The sequence below is a fragment of the Vidua chalybeata genome, chromosome 1 (assembly GCF_026979565.1).
Source record: "Vidua chalybeata isolate OUT-0048 chromosome 1, bVidCha1 merged haplotype, whole genome shotgun sequence".
Taxonomy (NCBI): Eukaryota; Metazoa; Chordata; class Aves; order Passeriformes; family Viduidae; genus Vidua; species Vidua chalybeata.
In genome coordinates this window covers 97,003,562-97,025,137 of record NC_071530.1, presented here as the reverse complement: position 1 = coordinate 97,025,137, position 21,576 = coordinate 97,003,562, and the positions used below count along the sequence as shown (strand labels likewise).

The following is a 21,576-nucleotide window of genomic DNA, read 5'->3' as shown; positions in this document are numbered from 1 at the left end:
TAGTTATAATGACCACAGCTTCTGCAATTTGTAGATTCAGTGATCTGCTTTGGGTGAAAAATGACAGAATGGCACAAGACATTTTTTGAAAGCTTGTTTTTACCTATCTCACAGAAGTTCTGTTTTCCATTGATTTTAGGCCAATTTAACTTAATAAATCTCTCAGTTTTAACAAAAAAAAAACCCACAAAAAACCCACAAAACAATCCCCACAAAACCAAAACAAGCCCACACCACTACTGATTTCTGCAATGACTTTGCTCACAAGGCAGGTCAGCACAAAGGAAGAAAAATTCCAATAAACATTTCCGCAAGGAAGAGAATTTAAGCTTAACTAAAATACACATCATACTGCAAAATAAAAGGCAGCAAATTTTATAATAGGCTTACTGTTTTTTTTTCCTTTACCCAATAATTTAAACATCTAGATTTTAATCATATAAATTAAAACTATACCATATAAATTGTTAACAATGTTCATAAAAATACCTGTTAATTTTACTTAAGATAACAACCCAAAATATAACCACATGAGAAACTGTGTGTTACTGTCTCACAATATCACAGTCTCACAGTGTGCCTTCAGATCACAGGCTTGCAGATCAACAGGAACAGGATAAAAATATTAGTTTCCTTACAATCTGTGTCTCATTACAGCACAGTGGAAGAAAGGAGAAATATCACCAAGGAGAGTTTAACAAGCGCAAAAAACCTAAGGGGAAGATAAACAAAGACAGGTCCATCTTTCCAGAAAGTAACACTATTTTAATTCTATGATAAGATTGAAAGAAGAAACCTTGAAATGTAGAAAAATTGTCTTTTAACTCTGCAGATTTGAAGTGACAGGCACCAGAAATGGAAAAGAGAAAACACATTTTCTGCAGTTTTACATTATAAATAAAAGGTGCTAAAAGTCATGAATGCGCTTGTGACTAATTACTATTTAAATACCACTCTTATGAAAGGAAAAAACAAAACTTTAATTCATTTTAGTTGGTTTATAACAAAACAAAAAGAATTTCATCATTTTCATACACATTTCATAGAATTTTTATAAGTTGAAGCCTCTAACTTTTAGTATCCTAGTCATAGATACACATTTCCAGCTCCTATATTTGAAACCCTGACCACATTTATCAATACCTGTTTTGAATTAAATTACATTTTACAGCTAAATACCATTTAAGACAACCTCAGAGCAAAAATATTGTCCTCCAAAAGGGCTTGGCAATTTAGAACCTCTATAAATTAAAATTTGCAATTAGAGTATCATTACTTATGTTTCTTAAATCATTTTTTACTGTATTTGTAAGAATAAAAACAAGCCTTTCGCCAGAATTTTTGTTTATTATTTCTTGAACAGGAGGAAAACTCTATGCTTAAACAGATCCTTTGGAGAACGCCTTTGGTTAAGAGTGGTTATTTTTCCGTCTTCCTGAATGACATTTTATTCTGACACACCATTTTTCCACCATACACTGACTTCCTGCCACTTTCAGTAAAAAATACTTAAAACTTCTGCAGCAATTTTGGAAATCAATCAGAAGATTCAAGCTCTGTGACCTGAACAAAGTCCCTAGAAAAGATCTGTTGCAACTAGCCACAGTACATCAGTAGCCATCTGTGCCTTATTTATTTGAGGTAGTCACCTCATCGACCAACTTCTTAAGAGTATCTTGTATTAAGGATGGGAAAGATATGCAAGTTAAATACTTAACTCAAAACTTTCTTACCTGTTCTTAGAAGAGGTATTGCATTTTCCAAGATGGAAACACAGAACTGAGGAAGGCTAAGCTGCTTCATCTGTAATTCCAAAGTGTCCTCATTTTCAATATCTGGTAGGTCAATATGTCCTACGTCAAATGAATGCAGAGAGATTCTGGAGTTTGCATTTGCTTGAGTACTGTTTCCACTTAAAACAAAAAGCAAACAGAAATTTTTAAAAAAGAAACATAATTAACTCTTGCAAAGAGAAAACACATATGTACAGACGTTAAAAACAGCATTAAGTATTTTCATGACTCCTGCCTTAAGCATATCCTTCCTCCCATCCCAAACTTTCTCTGCTATCTACCAGAGTTGCAAGAAGAGGGAGATTTTGTTTCATTCTTTTTCTGAATGTCAGAACAGGTAGCATGACAAGTGAATGCCTAATGTTTTGGCAATCATCTTCAAAATCACTTAGCACTGTGTACTGGAAGAAATACACATGCAATGAACACAATATTGCATGATAAATATCAGTTGATTTGAATTTTTTTTTTGATTAACAAAATCTATCAGTTGCTTGAAGCAACACAACTTACTAAATCAAATTTCAGCCTGAATTATACTTACTATATTAAAACCATTCTATATAGCTAGCGACAAGAATCCTTAGAAGGAAAATTAAGAAGCATGAGTTCTGTTTACTCCTTAGGACCACCTTATCCACTGTAAAAAAGGAAGTATTTCCTTGCCCAAGAAAGCCTTGAATGTAATCAAGTATATACTGCAAAGTATATAGAATGCTATTAAATTATAGACATTTTTTTAATTATTAAGTATTTTATTCATGGTATATGAATATATCATTAAATATAGTATATAAGGTTCATATATTATGAACAATGTATAGTTCATAACTGTATTAGTTTTCAACAATAATCTAATTCCACTATCAGCATTATAATTAATAAAAATCAGAACATATTTTTTTAAGTTTTTTATCCCAAACGATGTTTAGCAATCTTGATTTCCTTTAAAAACCTGTATGACTTACAACTGGGTTTTGGTTGGTTCCCTTTTTTATTATTAAACAAGCTGAAGAAACTGAATTGTGGCATGACTGTATTACATTCTATTGTCTAATTAAATGTAAAAGATGTGTATAAGAAGTTAAATGCCGACTGATTAAGAAGTCAACAAAAAACTACATGCAAAATAGAAGAGTTCACCAATATGTAGATTGGGTTTGGCTGCACTTACCAGAGGAAAAGGAAGGAGAGGTATCAATCACAAAAACAATTCAGAAGAGGAAAGGTTAATTTTCCAGGCAGAATTTGAAACAGACAAACAGATAGATTGAAGAGTCTCAAGATTAAAGAAGAAGGAAAAGAAGAGTTACATATAGAATAACAATATACAAGTAAATAACAATAAACAAATTTACAGTACAATTATGTCGAAAAAGACAAGATTCACTAAAAGTAGTTCTTCCTTATCAAAATCAGAAATGTCAGAGCCACACTACTGCCATTTCTGTCTATCATATCTTCTATTCAACATCATTTTGTTCTTTATGTTACCTCTGGGCTAAATTATATTTTTGTAAGAAATGAGATTCGTGGGCAGTGAGCGGGTCTACTGCAGCACACAGGATGCAAGAAGATAAAGGTGTGCAGTCATAAACAGCTCATAAAATGACCCTATTAGCACTCCCTGGTTTCTAGAAGTCTCATCACTGCCTGAACTGGTACTTATTCTTACGCAGCTTTCATTTCTAGACTAACAGCCAGGTCACCGCTCTCTTGCACAATATACACCAGCTGCTATTAAACTGTTAACTGTTCAGCTTCGGAAAACGGCCAGTGCCTCGAAGGCATAAAGCCTGGAATTCATTGACAGTGCCATATTAGTTACATGATAAAAATTAATATATTAGACTTCAATAAAAATAACTTTTTAATATGACTGTCAATAACTGTTTAATATGACTGTATTTACAATTGAGCTATTCTCATCACAGTCTATTTGAATACCTAGGAGGTACTCAAACACTAAGCCCATACATCACAGAGACTCAAATGAACTACCAACAAGCACACAGATTTACAAGGACTTTTAAAATCCCACATATGAGAAGACACTGGTACTTGAACAGCAGCTTTAAGTCTTTAAGTTGGGTCAAGACGAGCAACAAAATCACACACAGACTTCTACATTTTGAGGGTATACAGAAAATTTATAATTTCATATAAGAGTCAAATATTTACATATTATAGAACTGAAATTTGTTGTCACATTTAACAACAAATTTTAAAGACTTCAACAGAAATCTTTATACAGCATAGCATTTTTGACAATACTGTTACCTATGGGATGGCCATTCCACTTAAAAGAACTTATGAGGTCATCTGCTGAAAAAAAGAAAAATCCCTGACTTTCCAGCAAGAGACTGAGTAAATGATTTTCTGTGTCTTACAAATACATGCACAAGCAATAACAGTTGATAGGAAGAGACTTTGTTTAAAATGGTACAAAACGTGGCAATGTTTGTATGTATTCTGAACACCACTTCAAGAAAGGTTTAATTCATAAATATGGTTTGAATCCTCACAAGTTACCAAAACCATTGCATCAACCCACACATTGACAAGGAGCTGATAATATAATCCTGTATTAAAATGTTTTTAACTGAAGTGTAAGTTATTTCCTGTTTCATTCACCTAGAAGATACTGCATCCCAATCTTGACCATCTCCTCTAGGACGCTGAACTGTCCGTCCAATTACAGAGGGCCGAGGACTGCTGCTGCCAGGGGATGGATTCTGAGAACAAGGAGCACCTCTTGCTTCTTGACAGTAAGATATAGATGAATTCTGGGAAGCTGTGCCTTTATGTAATACAAAAAACATATTTTCCCTTAGAAGTATCCATTATTCTGAAAGATTCTACCTAGTAAACAGTAAAAGTAACTAAGGTAGGATATGGAAAAAAACACCACGTAAATACTGACGACTTAGAACAACTGATCACTGGCAAGTAGCAGAGTTTGAAACCAAATTCCAAGGCAAACACCACTGAAGATTCCAGCTGAATCACAAATCTTGACTTTTAAAAATAGAAACATAGTGTCTGGGTAAGGCTATTGGACTTGTTGATGTTATAACTGAATTAGCAGCCAGCCAGTACCATTTATTAAGACACCAAATATAGGGGCAATCTTATGAAGAAAACCAGACTACCAATTTATAGAAACAAAGCTTTGACTCAATTCAGATGACAAAATGGAAACAAGAAGACCATTATAAGTCATCTACACCATTAAAGCTACAACATTTAAGTATTAATAACATTGTGAAGCAGCCCTCATGACTGCAAAATTCAAAACAATGATTAAACTATTTTTAGCCATCAGCATAAAAAAAAAGTTCACATAGCTCATGAAATTAGTAACTACTCTGTTAAATACTAATAGCTTGAAAGCTTTTCTGAAACTTTGCCCACTTTTATTTTACAGATTTAATTTAGTTTTAGTTAAAAATCCCTCCCCTGCTGACATACGAACAATTGGATACTGGGAAAAGTTGATGAATGGGGAATCACAGAAAAGTAAAACTGAATAAGTACTTTAAAACAATGCGAGTACTCAAAGTTTTTTAATTAATATTAATAGCAGTGAACACCAAAACAATTTTACAAGATTACATTTGCTATAAGGTTCTGGGGTTTTTTTCTGTCATTTTAGACAATTTTATCTGTAGTAAAAACAACAGTATCTCAAATACTTAAAAATACCTACCTTGCTCTGAGGAAGAAAAACTTGGATCTCTATGGAAGTCAAGCCGACTTCTCAAAAAGATGCAAAGCTGTTGCAAGCATGACACAGCCTGCAAAGCCAGCTGGTGCCTCCCATCTCCTCCAAAAGCCAAGTTTAGAAGAGACAAAAGGCTCTGCAAAGACAAAACCATCAACATCAAGACCTGAACATTAATCACCGACATGAACAACCAGGCCAGCAAGTCTTACACTAAATATAGTTTAAAAATGCTTCCAAGTGTTTTTCAAAATCACAGCAAAGAATAAATAGGCTCAACTACTGTTTCATCACTGAATGCAAGACCACCAGGCATAAGGAAGAAGCCAAGTTTCACATTATAGTTCCAATAAATTCACCACTTCATTATGGGAGTCCATTAGAGGGTGTGCAGACAACAGTCACACAAATTCATGTATTCAGAAGAAACAAAGTATTACTTCAGAAAATGCTTAGTGATTAGCAATATACATTGTTACAAGCAAAAAACTTTCAAACCGTAATACATAGACAATATCCCCTTTCCTATGCACCTGGAGTTAGCATGAAGGTACTTCTGTTTAACTATTTTGTTTAAAAACAAATTGAATCATTTGCATCAATTCATTCTCGGCAAAGCTTATACCAATAAAAACTTTAAGTTTTATGTGAATTCTTGCCTGTACAATCTTTGGCCTTTGAAGGAAGATCTCTGCAGGAAAATCTTGCATAATCACATCCTGAAGAAGCTCACATGTACTCCAAATTAAACTTTGGTTGTTACTTCTCAAAGAGCTACAAGTTCATATTTAAATATGTATTAAAACGAAAAGAAAATCAATCAGTAATTATTAGCCTGAACAAGTCTTTACAAGAAAGTTATAATCACAACACTGAAGAATCTAAAGAAAAAAAAATCTCTTAATTCTACTGGCATATCATTTTTTCAGTTAAATTATTCCTTAGCTATATTAATCCTATATACAATAAAGAACAAACTCAATTCCCACAAGTAAAATTTGGTTAGAAAAAGAGAAATAACTTTATTGATTCTGAATTTGAAATTAAAATAAGAACTACTGGAAATTCCCTGTTAAGCTAGTGATTATCTCAGTGGTATATAGCAAGTAATCTCATATCATTAAGAAACTTTCTTTCATTACTAAGGTTCAGGTACAACTTAAAAGCACTTGCATTACATAAGTAGGAAAGTCCATAAAAGGAATTCAGAAACCACTGTTTCTGAAACCACGTAAAAAATCAAATATGTCCACTTTTATATTCTGGCATAAAGGAAATTAAATATTAAACAGGTTCTCCAGCTTCAGAGATCTTTCAAAAGGAAAAAAAAAAAAAAAACCACAAAAAAAAAAAAAAAAAAAAAAAAACCACAAAAAAAACAAACAAACAAAAAAACCAAAAACAAAAAAAACCACTATGCTAGAAATCTATCAAAGCTCTGTGACAACTCATAAGGAATCCCAACTACTAGAGAACTCTCCCTTGGGGCACTTCAAACACCTTTTCTAAATTAAAGAAAAGAAAAAAAAAAGTACCTGCAGAAAGACAATTGGAATGACTCAATGCCTGGATAAGGCCTGGTACATAAACTTATTGGCCTAAAGCTACTACTGAAAGTAGGGATTTTCCTACCAACTGATTATGGGGGTAAAGTAAATAATGATTTTATTTCAGCTTTTATTCAGCTTTTATTTATTAGCTGAAACAAATCCTTGATCCATTTAAGAAATTCAAAATACAGACTGAAGTGTCATGAACAAAAGACCCAAAGACACTCTGATTTAAACACAAAAAATAGAGAGTGACAGTGCCCAGCTTTAGCCCAGTTCATTTATAAAGCTAGCTCATTGGGTTATTTACAAGAACAACCTCATGAAAGAAAGACAGGAAAGAAATTTACAGCCACTATTCTCGAAAAAGAAAAACTACAAGGATATTGCAATATTTCTATTACTGCACCTTTCATTTGATGAAAGAACATGTCTATCTGTTGAAGTCAGAGTTAGCCAAGGAAAGGTGGAAAATTTCAAGCATTTCACTGCAAAAAAAAGAGCGGATGTCTTGAAATATAATTTATAGAAATATTATATTGTATACATCCAAGGTAAAGTAAAAAACTTACAAACAATATACTATCTTATACAGAAATATCTTTCAGTAAATATAGGCTTGCACAAACTCAAATGCTTTTAGTGTTTTCAGAAATACCACAACATCATTAAGGTGATACCAAATCCAAATGAAAGAGGTTTATTGAAGAAAGCTTTACCAAATAACAAACACAGCATTGGTGGAAGAATACTTAATCTCTTATATCATGCTTTCAATCAAATTATAATTTTTATCTGCTACTAAAGAATATTTTATCCAATAGCATGATCTCTAAAAATTGAAAATTTACCTCATGGTTTTACTCTTCAAGCAGTAGAAATTATTGTTCTTAAAAAATTATGACACATAATAACCTTGCCATGAAAATAACTTTAAAGCCATTTCTAACTTAAAAGTTTGTAATAATTATTGTGCAATTCCTAAGACAGTTGATACATTACTAAAAACTCAACTGGTGATTCACCTACAGTAATGGCAAAGTCATATTTTAAAATCTAGATCTCAGCACCATACTGTATTTTAAGTAAGACACTATTCTGTGAACTGCTATTGTTATACTGGTACAGGCAAAAATTTGCCAAATTATTATTGATCTGTGGTTGTCAGTGAAACACTTCACACCATTTGACAAAAAAAAAAAAAATCAAAGCATAACACTAGTTTTCATTTAAATACAAAGCAAAGATTCCCCTCGCACCTACACCAGTTTTCTAAGAAGTAGAAAGGTACTTCAGACTCAGTTTTGTTGAAATAAAAGGTACTTAATCTTTTAAGCCACTTCTGATTACAAAACACAGATCATCTGGAGAACAGTGGCAATTTAAATGATTTTTTAAATTGCAGCACTTTCTAATGTACTTTAGATATTCCAAAGAACTACACTACATACTAGAAAAGGGAAATATCTATTAAGATTAATGTCATTTTTATTAGCATTATAATTGTAGCTTCTGTGCTGTCAGATTCCACAGAATAACAAAATAAGAGCCAGTTTTGCTATCCACATTTGTAATGGAATTCCATCTAAATTACAACTCTAAGCTCTTTCTGTAATTAACATATTCCTTTATAACTAGACATACCAACTGTTCTTTTGGGAGATATTTCTAACTGCGGCAGATGACTTCTATTTGAACAAAAATATCCAGTGAATAATTCCTCTTGAGGCAGAACTAAAAAGAAAAAAAAGGGGTAAGTTTAAAAAATGCACATGCACAAAAAAATGCTCTATTTATTTTCATGCTTTTCCTTAACTACCTCTCTCTTGCCCTTGAGTTTTAAATCGGTTTCCTTAATAGGCTAAAATAGTCTCAGATGATCAGAAAAATGAAGTAAAAAGAGTGTGTCAATGTTTATTTTTTTATAATCATATTCGCAACTGTAAAGGATGCATTTTTCTCCATTTTTTACACTAACTAGCATACCGTACAAACAATAGCAAAAACAATTACACAAAATGTATTGCCTGATGGAGGACTGGCAGCCAAATAAATTATTTTCCTTTAATCTACCTCTGTAGTAACAAAATTAACTTTTTAAATTAATTACTTGAAACCTTTTCCTACCAAATTGCTGTCTTCTTAGGTCACCTAGAAAGTTGCCCTCCTGCATAAATGTATTTTGCCCCATGTCATTCATATGCAAACTGTATTAAAAAATACACAAGAAATGTTAACACTAAAAGCAATCTCTCCAGACCATAATATTTGCTTCAAAGGATCAAACTAGATAATGCCAGGTTACTAGTTTACATTAATTTTTTCCAGTAACTGAAGTTGAAACAGAAATAAAAATACAACACTCCTGCTTAGAAGCATTAGGATTATTCCATCCACACATGCATACAATTTACAGTATAAATAACTTCAACTGAGTAGTTTCAGAAAGACATAATTTAAGAATGCAGATGTGGAAGACTATTCTCCATATAGTATAAACATTAAGCAAAAATCCACCCCTGTGTGGGCATAGGAAGGAAAAAATATTAAAAATTAATCACCAGGCACATACTTCTAGAGAACTAAATCTCCAAGCATTAGAGAGGTGGCAGAAACCACCCAAAATTACTTTTATCTCTGTGACTGCACAGTATGAGCGACAGAGGTGTGGTCATTACTGCTATATGCACTGTGTAACAGCACTGTCTTTCCCACAATAAGCAGGAGGTAATGTAATATGATACATAATTTTCTCCTCCAAACTCTGTTCCAAAATTTTTTAGGCAGAAGAGAAAAACCAAATGGGTTAGACTACATCTAGGAGGAAATGTAAATCATTGTAACAGAGAGATAATGAGCTAGGTAACAGATGCAAGCAATAGCACTTCACACATAATGTGACATTTTAAAGAAAGTTTATGAATTCTTCTATGAAAAATGCTTATCCAATACTAAGTACATAGAGCATACAGCTACTGTAGCTTCAAAAATCATTCTATTAGGATCAACTACTGTTTTTTTCTTTTTCTTTTTTTTCCTTATAGGATTTCAATTGCTTTCCAAGCTAGAGCCTACTATACAAAGAACAGCAGGAAAGCATACTGGCTAAATTACAATTTATTTGAAGTTGCTACACAGTTGCTGCCATAAAGCTGTCCTTGAAAGTTGTGTCATGCTCTTTGTACATTACAGAAAACAGATATTATACACTGAAGAAATGGATATGGCATTCCATTACAGGAATGCCACCAGGTGATTTAGCTAAGGTCACACTGTCTCTGGCAGAATCTGATTAGCACACACTTCCCTGACCTCTCAGGAATAATTCACTTACTATGCCAGAAAACATCAGCTTCTCATAGGCTTTTCATTTGCTTTATTTTAATATAAAATAAATAACAGTTCAAAACAGGTAATTTACCTGGTTGAACTACTGAAGGCTGAGACTGAGCTTGATAACGTACTGAAGAACTAGAAGGGAGTTCAGAAGAAAGGAAGAACAGTCTATCCACAATCCCATCAATTATGGCCTGCAAATTTGGATCCACGTCGGAGCGAAGCTGAGAGAAGAATTCCACTGCACCAATTCCAATCATTTTCTGGGCAGCAGGTGGATGCTACATTAAGACAAATAACCGCCAAAGTTAGTTTGAATAGTCTTAAGGTCACTGGAGGGGAGAAGAAAATAAAGAACAGCAGGGAGAAGAAAGAAAAGAACTGAAATTTTTAAGTGATATTTTGCCTTTATTCGTTTAGACCATTGTGTTGAGGTAGAGTTCATTTTCTTCCCAGTGGCTGGCACAGGGATGTGTTTTGGACTTGTGCTGAACACGAGGTTGATGATAAAGAGTTATTTTTGTTACTGGTAAGCAGGGCTTACACAGAACCAAAGGCTCTTCTGCTGTCCTGGCAAGGGATCTGGGAGTACAGGGGAGTTTGGGAGGAGACACAGCCAGGACAGGTGACCCCAACTGACCAGAAGGATATTCCATACCACAGAATCACAAAAAGGCCTGGGTTGGAAGCAGCCTTAAAGACCATCTAGTTCCAACAGCATGCTCAGTCTATAAAGGGGGTGAAATGAAGAGGAAGGGGGGACATTTGGAGTGATGGTATTTGTCTTCTCAAGTCACTATTATGTGTGAGGGTGCCATGCGCTCCTAGAGATGACTGAATACCTGCCTGGCCATGAGAAGTGGTGAATTAACCTCTTTTTATGCTTTGCTTGTACATGCAGCTTTTGCTTTTCCTATGAAACCACCTTTGTCTCAACCCACGAGTCTTCTCCCTTTTACCAATCCCATTCTCTCCCCAGTGCCACTGGTAGGGTGTGAGCAAATGGCTATGTGGGGCTTGGCTGCTGACTGGGGTTAAACCATGACATCCATCTGTCAGTATCAAGGATGCCTTGTTTTTTAACTCTGCATAATTGGAGTTTAGTGATTAAAACATAAGAATGTAAAAATCTGAGCTATCTGAAGTTCCTGTAATATTTTCTCAATTAGTTGCAACAATGTTCAAATCTTTACTTTCCAGGAACAATGCAAATGCTTAGCTGCAAATCATGATCCAAGTTAAAAATGAAGCACTAGATGAGAAACTGAAGAAGCTGAGAAACTAAAGCAGAAACGCAGAAAAAAATATTTTTTCTCAGCTATCTCTGACCCATTTGAAGTCGCTGAAATTGTTTTAACTTTGGTCTACACACAGTGGCTTTATTATTCCTGTCTTTGTAAACGCTCTAAAAATCTCGTTACATGGAGATACATATCCAGCTTTATTTAGCTTCAGCATTCTAAAAACATACAGTTTAAAAATAAATGAATGTTAATATGTCATACCTTGATCAAACTGTTCACAAAATTTAACACTTCCTCTTTTATTGGTACGTCTGGGAAATTGAACCACTCCAAAAGGTTACAAAAAAGTGCTTTTTCGTGGACCAGATCAGCATAGGAAATCAAGTTGTGGTCAAGTTTAAATAGAATAGTCTTCATAGATCGCTCTCTTATCTCTGTCAGCTCATGACCTGCCCAAAAAAAAGTGATTAAGAAACCCATAAAATAGAACAGAACTTTTTTTTCTTCTTTGGAGAAACAGAATGCTGCCAGAGATGCAGTGAAAAAAAGCCGGCTTATAAATTGCCAGTATTATGCTTACCAGGAAGTCGAATACGATTAGCACTCACCAGCGACAACCTCATCAAGTGTGTTTACATGATTATAAAGCGGTGAGACATTATAAGATATACTGACATAGTCCGGTGCCAAATGCGCCTCTGCTGATTTAACGTGGTACCGGAACCTCTACCAGAGTATGTTGTGGGTACGGAAAGCTGCCTTGCACACACCAATCGAAAAAAAAATTACCCAAGCCCACTGCATCGAAAGGCACCGTGTTTGCAGGGGAAGCCTTTGGCATTTCCTTACGGAAGCATGTCCCGCTAGGGGAGTGCCGCCGCCCCCTCCACGCCTGCCGCGGGGAGCGGAGTGGAAAAGCAGCAGGTAGAAGAGCGGCGAGGGGCGGCGGAGGCCAGGCAGGAGCGGCCGGGCTCCCGCAGAACATCGTCGGGCCGCACGCTGCCGCTGCCCACAGCCCCGCAGGCGGCGGGGCCGGGAGGGAGAGGAGCCATTACCGAGCTTCCTGACGAGCGCCGACAGCTCCATCGCGCCGCTCCGCCCGCCCGCATTCAACCGCCGCGCCGACCCGCCGCCCGCCCGGCTGGGCGCGCCCGCGGAGCACCTCGGGAAATGTAGTCCGCCCGCTTCCGCCCCGAGCCCGCCGCCCGGCGCTGCGCGCGAAGCACGCCGGGAACCCTCATCGCGCCGCGGCCCGCCGGCGGGAGAACAGAGAACTACAGTTCCCATGAGCCCCGCCGCGCGGGCCGGGCTCCACGGGCCGGGATGGCGGTGGGGAAGCGACAGAGGGAACTAAAGCTTCCAGTGTCTGCCCCTTCCTCCGAGGCGTGTAGCTAGGTGGGGCTGGCCTCTCCTCTCAGGCAGCTAACCAGGGACAGGATGAGAGGATACTACTTAAGCTACGCCAGGGGGTGATTTATTCATCCCAGTACTGAAGGGAGACTACTAGAAAGATAGCGAGGGACTTTTTACAAGCGCGTGTAGTGACCGGAAAAGGGAGAATGACTTAAAACTGAAAGATGGTGGGTTTAGATTAAATGTAAGGAAGGAATTCTTTACTGTGAGGGTGGTGAGACACTGGAACAGGTTGCCCAGAGATGATGTGGATGTCCCATCTGTGGAAGTGTTCAAGGACAGGCTGTTCATGGGGTTTTGAGGAACCTCTTCTAGTAGAGGGTGCCCTGCCCATGGCAGTGGGGTTGGAACTGGATGATATTTAAGGTCCTTTCCAACCCAAACCATTGTTCTATTTTACAATTTACATTTAGAGTGATAATGGAGTGTTTGCTGGTGTCACTGATGTGTCTGCCAGCACTCTGGAAATAGCTCTTGCTGACTCGCGTAAAGCAAAGCGATGAGGGGGTGAAGTATGAGGTGAATCATTAGAGGGTTTGGGTTTCTTTTTTATGTAACCTAGACTCTAGGACTACATTGATTTGTCTATAATGCAAGGCCATTTCACAAAGGAATTTCTTAAGCACGTACTAAAGATGGATGGTACATTGTTGCTCATCTGATCTGAGGGCTGATCTTATTTTTGAAAATTTGTGCTTGTCATCATAATTGGAAAAAATAAAGTGATGATAGCTGGATAAATTATAGACATTGTGTGTGTATATGCTCATGAATTTTTTGCACATAACTGTAGGTTCACAAAAGAAGATGGCCTTATAATAGTCCTGGGGGGAGGGGGGAGTTACACCATGTATTGCACGAGAAACTACATTTTTATCACCACACAGCAAAAATGCAAAAGTGCAATGCAGCACATGCAAATGCTTTCCAAAAGATGTATGTCACTGCCCTCTCAGTTTATGGCTAATTGTTTCTCGGTGTGGTTGCCATCACTGTGTACTCTCTCACAGTAGATTCATATTAGCATCCTCCGTCTGCTCTATCAAGATTTTGCTAAATTCTTAATTGCAACTCAAAACCGTCTGTCATTTTGCAGGACAGTATTTCTATCTGTAGAACAATATAACAAAGGGACTTTATTAAGCTAATTATAAATGTTCTGTGATTGCTGCAACAGGGGTTTGTTTAGCCCAGGAGGCTGAACTCACATGGATCTATCAAAAACAATTACATGAGAAGCATCACTTACTAAGTAAAAATTCCTTTCAGTTGTGCGTGATACGCTTGTTCAATGAAATATGAAGAGCTCTAACCAGATGCACATTGGGCTACTCACATTCCCCCAAACAGGACTGGTAGGAAGTTTATGTGACCCCATGTGATAATAATAAAATGGATTTGTATCTCATTTCTACAGCAAGGAAAAGGAATTAAGGAAGCAGGCATTTCCCAAAATAAAAACATTTCTTCATGAGGAAGAGCTACATCATTCACCTCTATGGGAGTGTTAAATCCAAGTACTTCTCACCTCTTTAAAAATGGTCAATCTACATTGAACAACAGTTTTCTTACACTGTCTTCAGTGCTGGTGTTGGTGGCTACAAAAGTGTTTCATAGAGGAGACACATACACTCTCCATTGCCAATATACTCCTGTACTGTAATTGTGGCCATTTTGATCAGACTTTCTTAATTGAAGGCCTAATTAGGTTAAACTTTAAGAAATATTCCTAACCTTGAAAAGCAGCTTCAGTTTTGCTGCTCTTGTTTTAGACAAGAAAAGAGATGATTGTTTATCCAAAACTGATCCAGGGGCCTGCTGTATCAGCTGGTGCAATACATTTTATGCTATCATGGCTCAAGATTGGTATTCAATGTAAATATTTTAATTTTTACAAATAGAAGAGTGACATATTAAGGGAAAAGCATATAGGTCCATGAAATTGTAACACACATACAGAGAGAGAGAGAGGGAAAAGTTTATTGGATATTAAAATGAAAAGAAGTGGTGGATGTGCTCAGTAATTATTGCTGGCATTATAAGACAACCTAAATAGGGGAAGATTAGTCTCTCATTACTGGGAGCACTGACTCCCTCTGGGTCTGCATCTCCTGTTTTGGACTCACACTAGCAGCTCTGCTTTCCCTCTTACCTGCTTGTTCCCTTTAGCTTGTATATTCCCGTGACTGCTTCTGAAGCCAGTTGGACTTTTTCCTCTCCATTGGCATTATTTAACATGAGTATCTCTTCTTCCAAGTATATTCTTACTGATCTGCAGTTAAAATGTGTAGGAGTTCCACCACTGGGAAAATTAGTCACTGATCTCATTTACATTGTCCCTTGTTCCTTCCTTACTGCACTCTGCATAAGATGAACATCAAAGAGCTGCCTACTCCTGACTCCTCACAAGCTTGGTTTCTATAATTCAAATAACTTTTTTTTTCTTTTTTATATCCTCTGTGTTAGATGGGTTCCATCCCAATAAACTGATGAAAGGTGGACAAGCAGTGGATATTGCTGTACGTCTATATGCATGACATTTTAGCATGTAACTGCATGTGCACAAATGAAGATGGTTTTGTAATTCTCACAGTTTTGTAGAGGTTCTTGTACAAAAGCCATCTCTTAGCACTTTCAATATAAGATGCGCTGTAATTTTAAATTTCCCTTATATCAAATGTCATACAGAGAGAGGAGCTTGAAAAACTTTTTCTGAGTTTTTTTCAAGAAGTTTTTGGTTTTCTTTTTATTTATTATTTCTGTGACTCATTCATTACAGGATGAAGTCTTATTATCTCTGCATCCTTTTTTCAAAGCTGTCTATTCATAACATATTTTTCCTTCTTTACTGCTCTGACTTCTGTCCTTTAACATTCCAAAGGTTCTCTGAAGATCAGCATATCAAAGACTCTATCTGACAGAGACATGATACCATTAGTGATAATATCTTTATTGTACTTCTGAGCTTAACTCTTGCAGCTTCCAATTCTCTGGGAATTTCCTGCTGTCTGATTTTTCACCTATCTCGAGGAGCAGCAACTGGACAAAGAAACATCAGGGCATGTCAGATGCAAAAAACCCCATAAATTCCCAGTTCCTCTCTGATAGGAACACCAAATTGGGACTATGATGCCCAAACATCACTGACTGCTATATTTAAAATTAACCTTGTGATGTGCCAGCTGAAAGAAGATTGCCAAAAGGAAGGAGAGAAAGCAAAGAGATCAGAGTATTGGGAATGGAAGGGGGTAGAAATGGACAAGAGAGTTGAGATCTTCCCCACATAAGAAAATTATCCTTGTATGTTAATCTTTTCTCAATCTGCCTCTCAGTTTGTTTCAGAGTCCATTTAAAAGTATCATTTCCTTCCCTGAAGGCCTACCTTGCTTGCTCTTACCCCAAGCTTTCTTATCCTTTTCTGTGCACTAGCTATTATTGGTAAAAAAATACATCAGTAAATCTAAGAAAAAAAATCTGAAATTAAAAAAAAACAAACAAAAAACCCAAAACAACAACAACAAAAAACCACAAACAAACAAAACCACAACTATTCATTATCTATATATGCAGGCTGTAGTGGACCTATTGCACATGCACAGTAAAGACAACCTGGACATATACAAGCAGCTGTGTGTTTATTGCTTTAACTGACTACCAAGTCCCTGAAATTAGTATTCTAAATCAGTAGGATGATAGCAGTTTTGTAAAGGTTTTCTTTTAATGCCAGTGAAGACGCATGTATAAACCCTCTTTTTGTGTGTGTGTATGCTTTCTGCAGCCAGGAATAGCATATAATTATTGCATTATCTTAAAGTTTATGACATGATCTCAAAAAGTACTTTAATGTGAATTCCTGGATTTTACTGCTTCTAAATCAGGTACAAAATACCAAACTGAAATATCTTACAAATGTTTGTATTTGCAGCATAGCAGATCCAAATTTGGAAGCTCATTTATGATACTATTAATTTATTGTTTATATTGTCTTCCCTAGTGAGACTTTCTAATTTCTCTGTTTTCCTATTTAATTTTCCATTTAACTGGATCTATCTCTTCTGCAAAATTGCATATGCAGATATGCAATTGACTTATAGAGTGGTACAGAAAAAACAGTTGCATCTAAATAATAGCTAGGTAATTTATTTTCATATAGATTATTGTGCTTGGTGAGTCAGTCAATATCAATATAAATGTCTACCATGAACTGCAAAGCAAAAGGCCTTCAAGAAACCTAAGTGTGAAAATCCATATCCATTATGTTTGTTTAAAACCTATAAAAACACATTTTCACAGGTGATGAACTTCCAGAATTTGTTAGCAGAGGAGGTTGTTGATGCAGACAATACCAGTAAAGCCCAAAACAACACGTTAGGCAAATTAATGGAGAACAGGACCATAGACCCGGGAAACAGAGGCAGGGATGTGCCCACTAACCCACCAAGGCAGGGGTGTGGCAGGCACATTCTTCTCTCTCTCAGGATTTTTTTATAGAGGAGCACAGGGAGAAGACAGAGAAAACAATTTCTATTTCTGCTCCTTGTTTTTCCTACGTTGAATGTGTTTGGAGAATTGTTTACCTGGGGTGATTGCTTGATTGGATTCTGGTGAGGATTGTTTGAGCCTAATGGCCAATTAAATCCACCTGTAGCTGGACTCTTGCAAGAGGGTCACAAGTTGTGAGTTAGTTAGATATGGTAGTTAGAAAAGTAAGTTTGTAGTTTTAATATGTCCTTTAAAAATATTCAGCCTTCTAAACTGGAGTCAAGCATCATCATTTCTTCCCACCGGGTTCACCTACATTTACAATACAGGGGTTTTGGTCTCTAGGCAGGATGGGGCACTCGGACAGGGGAAAGCAGCTCTCCCCCAGCAGTGGCTGTGGTCATCACCTGGGAACCAAAAGATCAGTGCCTCCTGGAAAGGCATTTCTTACTCTCATCTGATTTTTTAATTACATTTTCACAGGTAGTAAAAATCTTCTTCCCTCAGAAATATAAAGCAAAATTAAACTGAACATTGGCATGTTTTGGGTTTGTTGTTTTTTTTTTTTTTTTTCCCCGAAATGAAAAGGCTGGATTAAATGGCCGTGAATTGAATCTGCAGCCACTTCACAGAAAGAGCTGGCAATGCAATGCCTAATGTACGTAACTGTTTTGCTTCACTTGAGGGCACAGTGCATTGCACAGGAGTTTTGGCTCAGGGCACATAATTGCCACATATATTTTCCTTTTTATGTACAAGTTTATGGTTATGTCATTTAAAATTAATAAACCACTGATAAAATCTTTGATGTTATTAAAACATCTAGCATTTTAGTTTGTATCAGGGCACTTCTCTACTACTTTTATGTAATTTACCACATGGTTTACTGCACTTGCTTCATAAAGACAGTTTATTCTAAAGGGACCTGTTTCTGTTGTTTATTGCTTGGATAATATTAAACATCTGAAGATGCTCTATTGTTCTGGGAAACAGTATATTCTTGAGAACTGTAAAATTTTCATGGAGGTTACTCTTTTGTACTAATACTAATGCTGTACATAATTGCAAAGGATAAAAACATTTAAGTAATAAGTTTTTTGATTTGGAAGCTATTCACATTTTAGCCCACATTATGACATTTTGTTTTTATTCTGATATAACTGTAATTAAATTACCAAGACTCAGTCAAAACAGGAAATAATTTCTTAAAATACTAATGGAATAGTAAATTTGTATCATTAATGTATGGACTTGTAAAAACTTTGAATGACATTAGTAAAGCTCAATATAGTTTTGAATGTTATCACTTAATTAGCAATAATAGTATCCGCAAGCTAAGTAATACTCTCTATTTACTTCAAAAAGTGAGTTTTGCAAACTCATGTAATTACCCTACACATCACAGCCACCTAGTCATTTTCACAAGCTTGGCCATTATTTTGTGAGTTTAACTTCAGAAGAAAAAGAGTGCAGTGTTTGGTGCCTCACATTTCTCCAATGTGAGAGAACTAATTCCTTTAGAACTAATAAATAGCCAAAAATGGTGCCAAAGCAAGAGGAAATGAGATTCTGTTTCCAACCAGGATTCTTGGCTTTTCAAGAATCTACCACATTTCTCAAAATCATGGTTCCCATCACTCAAAAGAGAGGTGGCCTTCTCTCCATACATGGGGCTTGTATGCTTTGAACACTGTAGATTCACATCAGGCAGAAATTACTGAAGCAACTATTGTAGTGTAAATTGTGTCCTGGCTTGAGTAGGGCACAATTTCTCAAAAGAAATACTCAAACAGCAGTTATTTGACTGAAGATGCAGTTGGAATTATGTATTTTATGTTCTCAACTTTTCTAGTTTTTGAAAAACTGTTGAAAACACAATAGTCATCTGTTGAAATATTTGACATTTAATTAGATGCTCTCTATCTTATGATCAATTCAAAAGAAATATACTGGAAAAAATTCTGTAATCAAGATCATGAAAATTATAAAAATATTTGTATTTCTATCTGAAACACAGTTATGAAGTGGTATATGCATGGAATGCAGATTTAGACTAATAACTTTTTATAGATTTACAAATATTTTCCCTAATACAGATTTGATTTCTAGATTTCTCATGTAACTTTCCTAGGCCTTGAAACTGAATCTTGCACTCTAGGTATATTGCAATACCATTCTTTGACAGACTCTTAAGTATTGCTGTTGCTGTTTCATTTGTTACTGCATGCTTTTATATAGGCACATTAACTTTTGGAGATTGTACTGCACATTGATCAGTTAGTGTTTGTGAAGGCAGCAGAAAATCACATGGCTTGTCATTGCCCACAAATCTGACATCATGACATCTGCAAGAGCTGTAATTGCCTGAATGTTCTTGGACAGTAACATGAACAATGTGAGACTTCTCAATTTTTTGGCAAGCTTTCAGAGCTTGTTAAGACAACTAAACAGTCTTGGGAAAATGTGTACATTTTTAAATGACTACAGATCTTAAAGATATTTGTTGCTGATAATTTCATCTGTAAATTGATCTAACTAGTTTTATATAATTGTCATTCCATTTTATTCCCTACATGTTTTTCTACTCAGCCTCATATCTCCCTTTGAGTTGCTAAAAATTGAAGACTGTCTGTTGGCGTGTTTTGAACGGCAACTCTTAGATATATTTTTTTGATCCTTTAAGCACTTTTTCAAAAGCATCATATTCAAGTTCACTTGTAGCACTTGTATAGTATATGCATAAAACCTATTTTCTGTACTAATCTGTAGTTCTGTCTTTAAAACAGGCATTTTTCCAAATATCCTGAGAATGTTTTTCAGAAGTCAATTTGAAAATGTAACCATATGTATGCCATCACCTAGTGATATTTTCTTAGTGAACTGACAAAAATAAGTTTTAGCTAATGTCACACAGCTAAGTTAGAATAGCTGCCAAGCAGTGAGCTGGATGGACTGTATTCTGCCTCCAGAATTAACCACAGAGCTGATTATTAGCAAGATGAAGTCTCTGCAGTCTCCAGTGGCAGTAGGCAATGAATGACAGGGAGCAGAGGGGAAATGGGCTCATTTGCAGGTAGTGAATGCACTCTGTTAATGTACTGGCATGTGTAGCCTGAGAGAATAAATGAGACATTGATAGAATGACACCCAGCAGAGCTGCCAACCTGTCATTTTTACTTTTTTTTTTTCCTGATCATAATTTCGCCAGGTTAGCATGGTAAATGTAAACCACAGAAACTTCTGTTGCACTCAGTGAAGCAGAGGTCATATGTTAGAACACTGAAGCTTTGTTATCAACACTACTTAAAAAGGCAAAACTAACCTAGCACCTGTGTTTCATCAGCACTATAGGCTTATATATATATTTATTTTAGTTTTATTATTATTTGTGTATACATGTCTGTATAAGTAATATAATGAAAATATTTCCACTAAACCTGTCTTCACCTGTCTCTGATTTGCACCTTCTTTTAACTCTAATTTTGCCAGGGCTGCCTAAAGAAGTCAATTGTCTGATGGCATGCATTATCCAAGGATTTCTTTTCAAATATAGGTACTTTTAAGGGATGTTAATAATCTGAAATATTCATGACCAGGAAAATGTGGAAAGCTTTCTGCTATTATCAATTAATTGGTTTTCAAAGTGTAAATGACAAAAATTACGTTTTTTCAATCTTTGCCAATACCTTTTTTTGTTTCGTATAGGAACACTTTATTAATAGTATCTGAAAGATACAAGATATATGACACATGCTGGGCTAAAAATATTTTTATTCAGTACAGAATTCTTTACCATCTTAGTTCACACATTCATCTATAACTAGTAGCAAATTTCATGTAAAATATGCATATTTGGATGAAACAATGATAAAACTATATGATGTTTTAACTTTAATTTTTTCATAGAAAAGTCATTCTGTTTACAGGTAGCATTTAAGTGTTCCAAACCCCTATATTTAGTGAGGAAGAATACACTGACATTTTAATGAATAATATAATGGTGGCCACTAGGACAGCTAGCACTGTTTTTGTTG

At 35.9% G+C, this 21,576-nt stretch overlaps 1 protein-coding gene across 1 annotated transcript in view; it reads right to left on the bottom strand.

Annotated features, from left to right (window-relative positions):
• Window positions 1-12,773, bottom strand: part of RTTN (rotatin) — an 81,415-nt gene extending 68,642 nt beyond the window's left edge. Inside the window, exons 1-9 of the mRNA XM_053960073.1 lie at window positions 12,703-12,773; window positions 11,909-12,096; window positions 10,489-10,684; window positions 8,712-8,801; window positions 7,477-7,555; window positions 6,177-6,291; window positions 5,503-5,653; window positions 4,428-4,593; window positions 1,734-1,912 (exon numbers count right to left, since the gene is read on the bottom strand). Of these exons, the coding sequence (XP_053816048.1) occupies window positions 1,734-1,912; window positions 4,428-4,593; window positions 5,503-5,653; window positions 6,177-6,291; window positions 7,477-7,555; window positions 8,712-8,801; window positions 10,489-10,684; window positions 11,909-12,096; window positions 12,703-12,733 (1,195 nt within the window). The 5' untranslated portion in view covers window positions 12,734-12,773. The remainder of the gene's footprint in view (window positions 1-1,733; window positions 1,913-4,427; window positions 4,594-5,502; window positions 5,654-6,176; window positions 6,292-7,476; window positions 7,556-8,711; window positions 8,802-10,488; window positions 10,685-11,908; window positions 12,097-12,702) is intronic.
• Window positions 12,774-21,576: the final 8,803 nt, after the last annotated feature.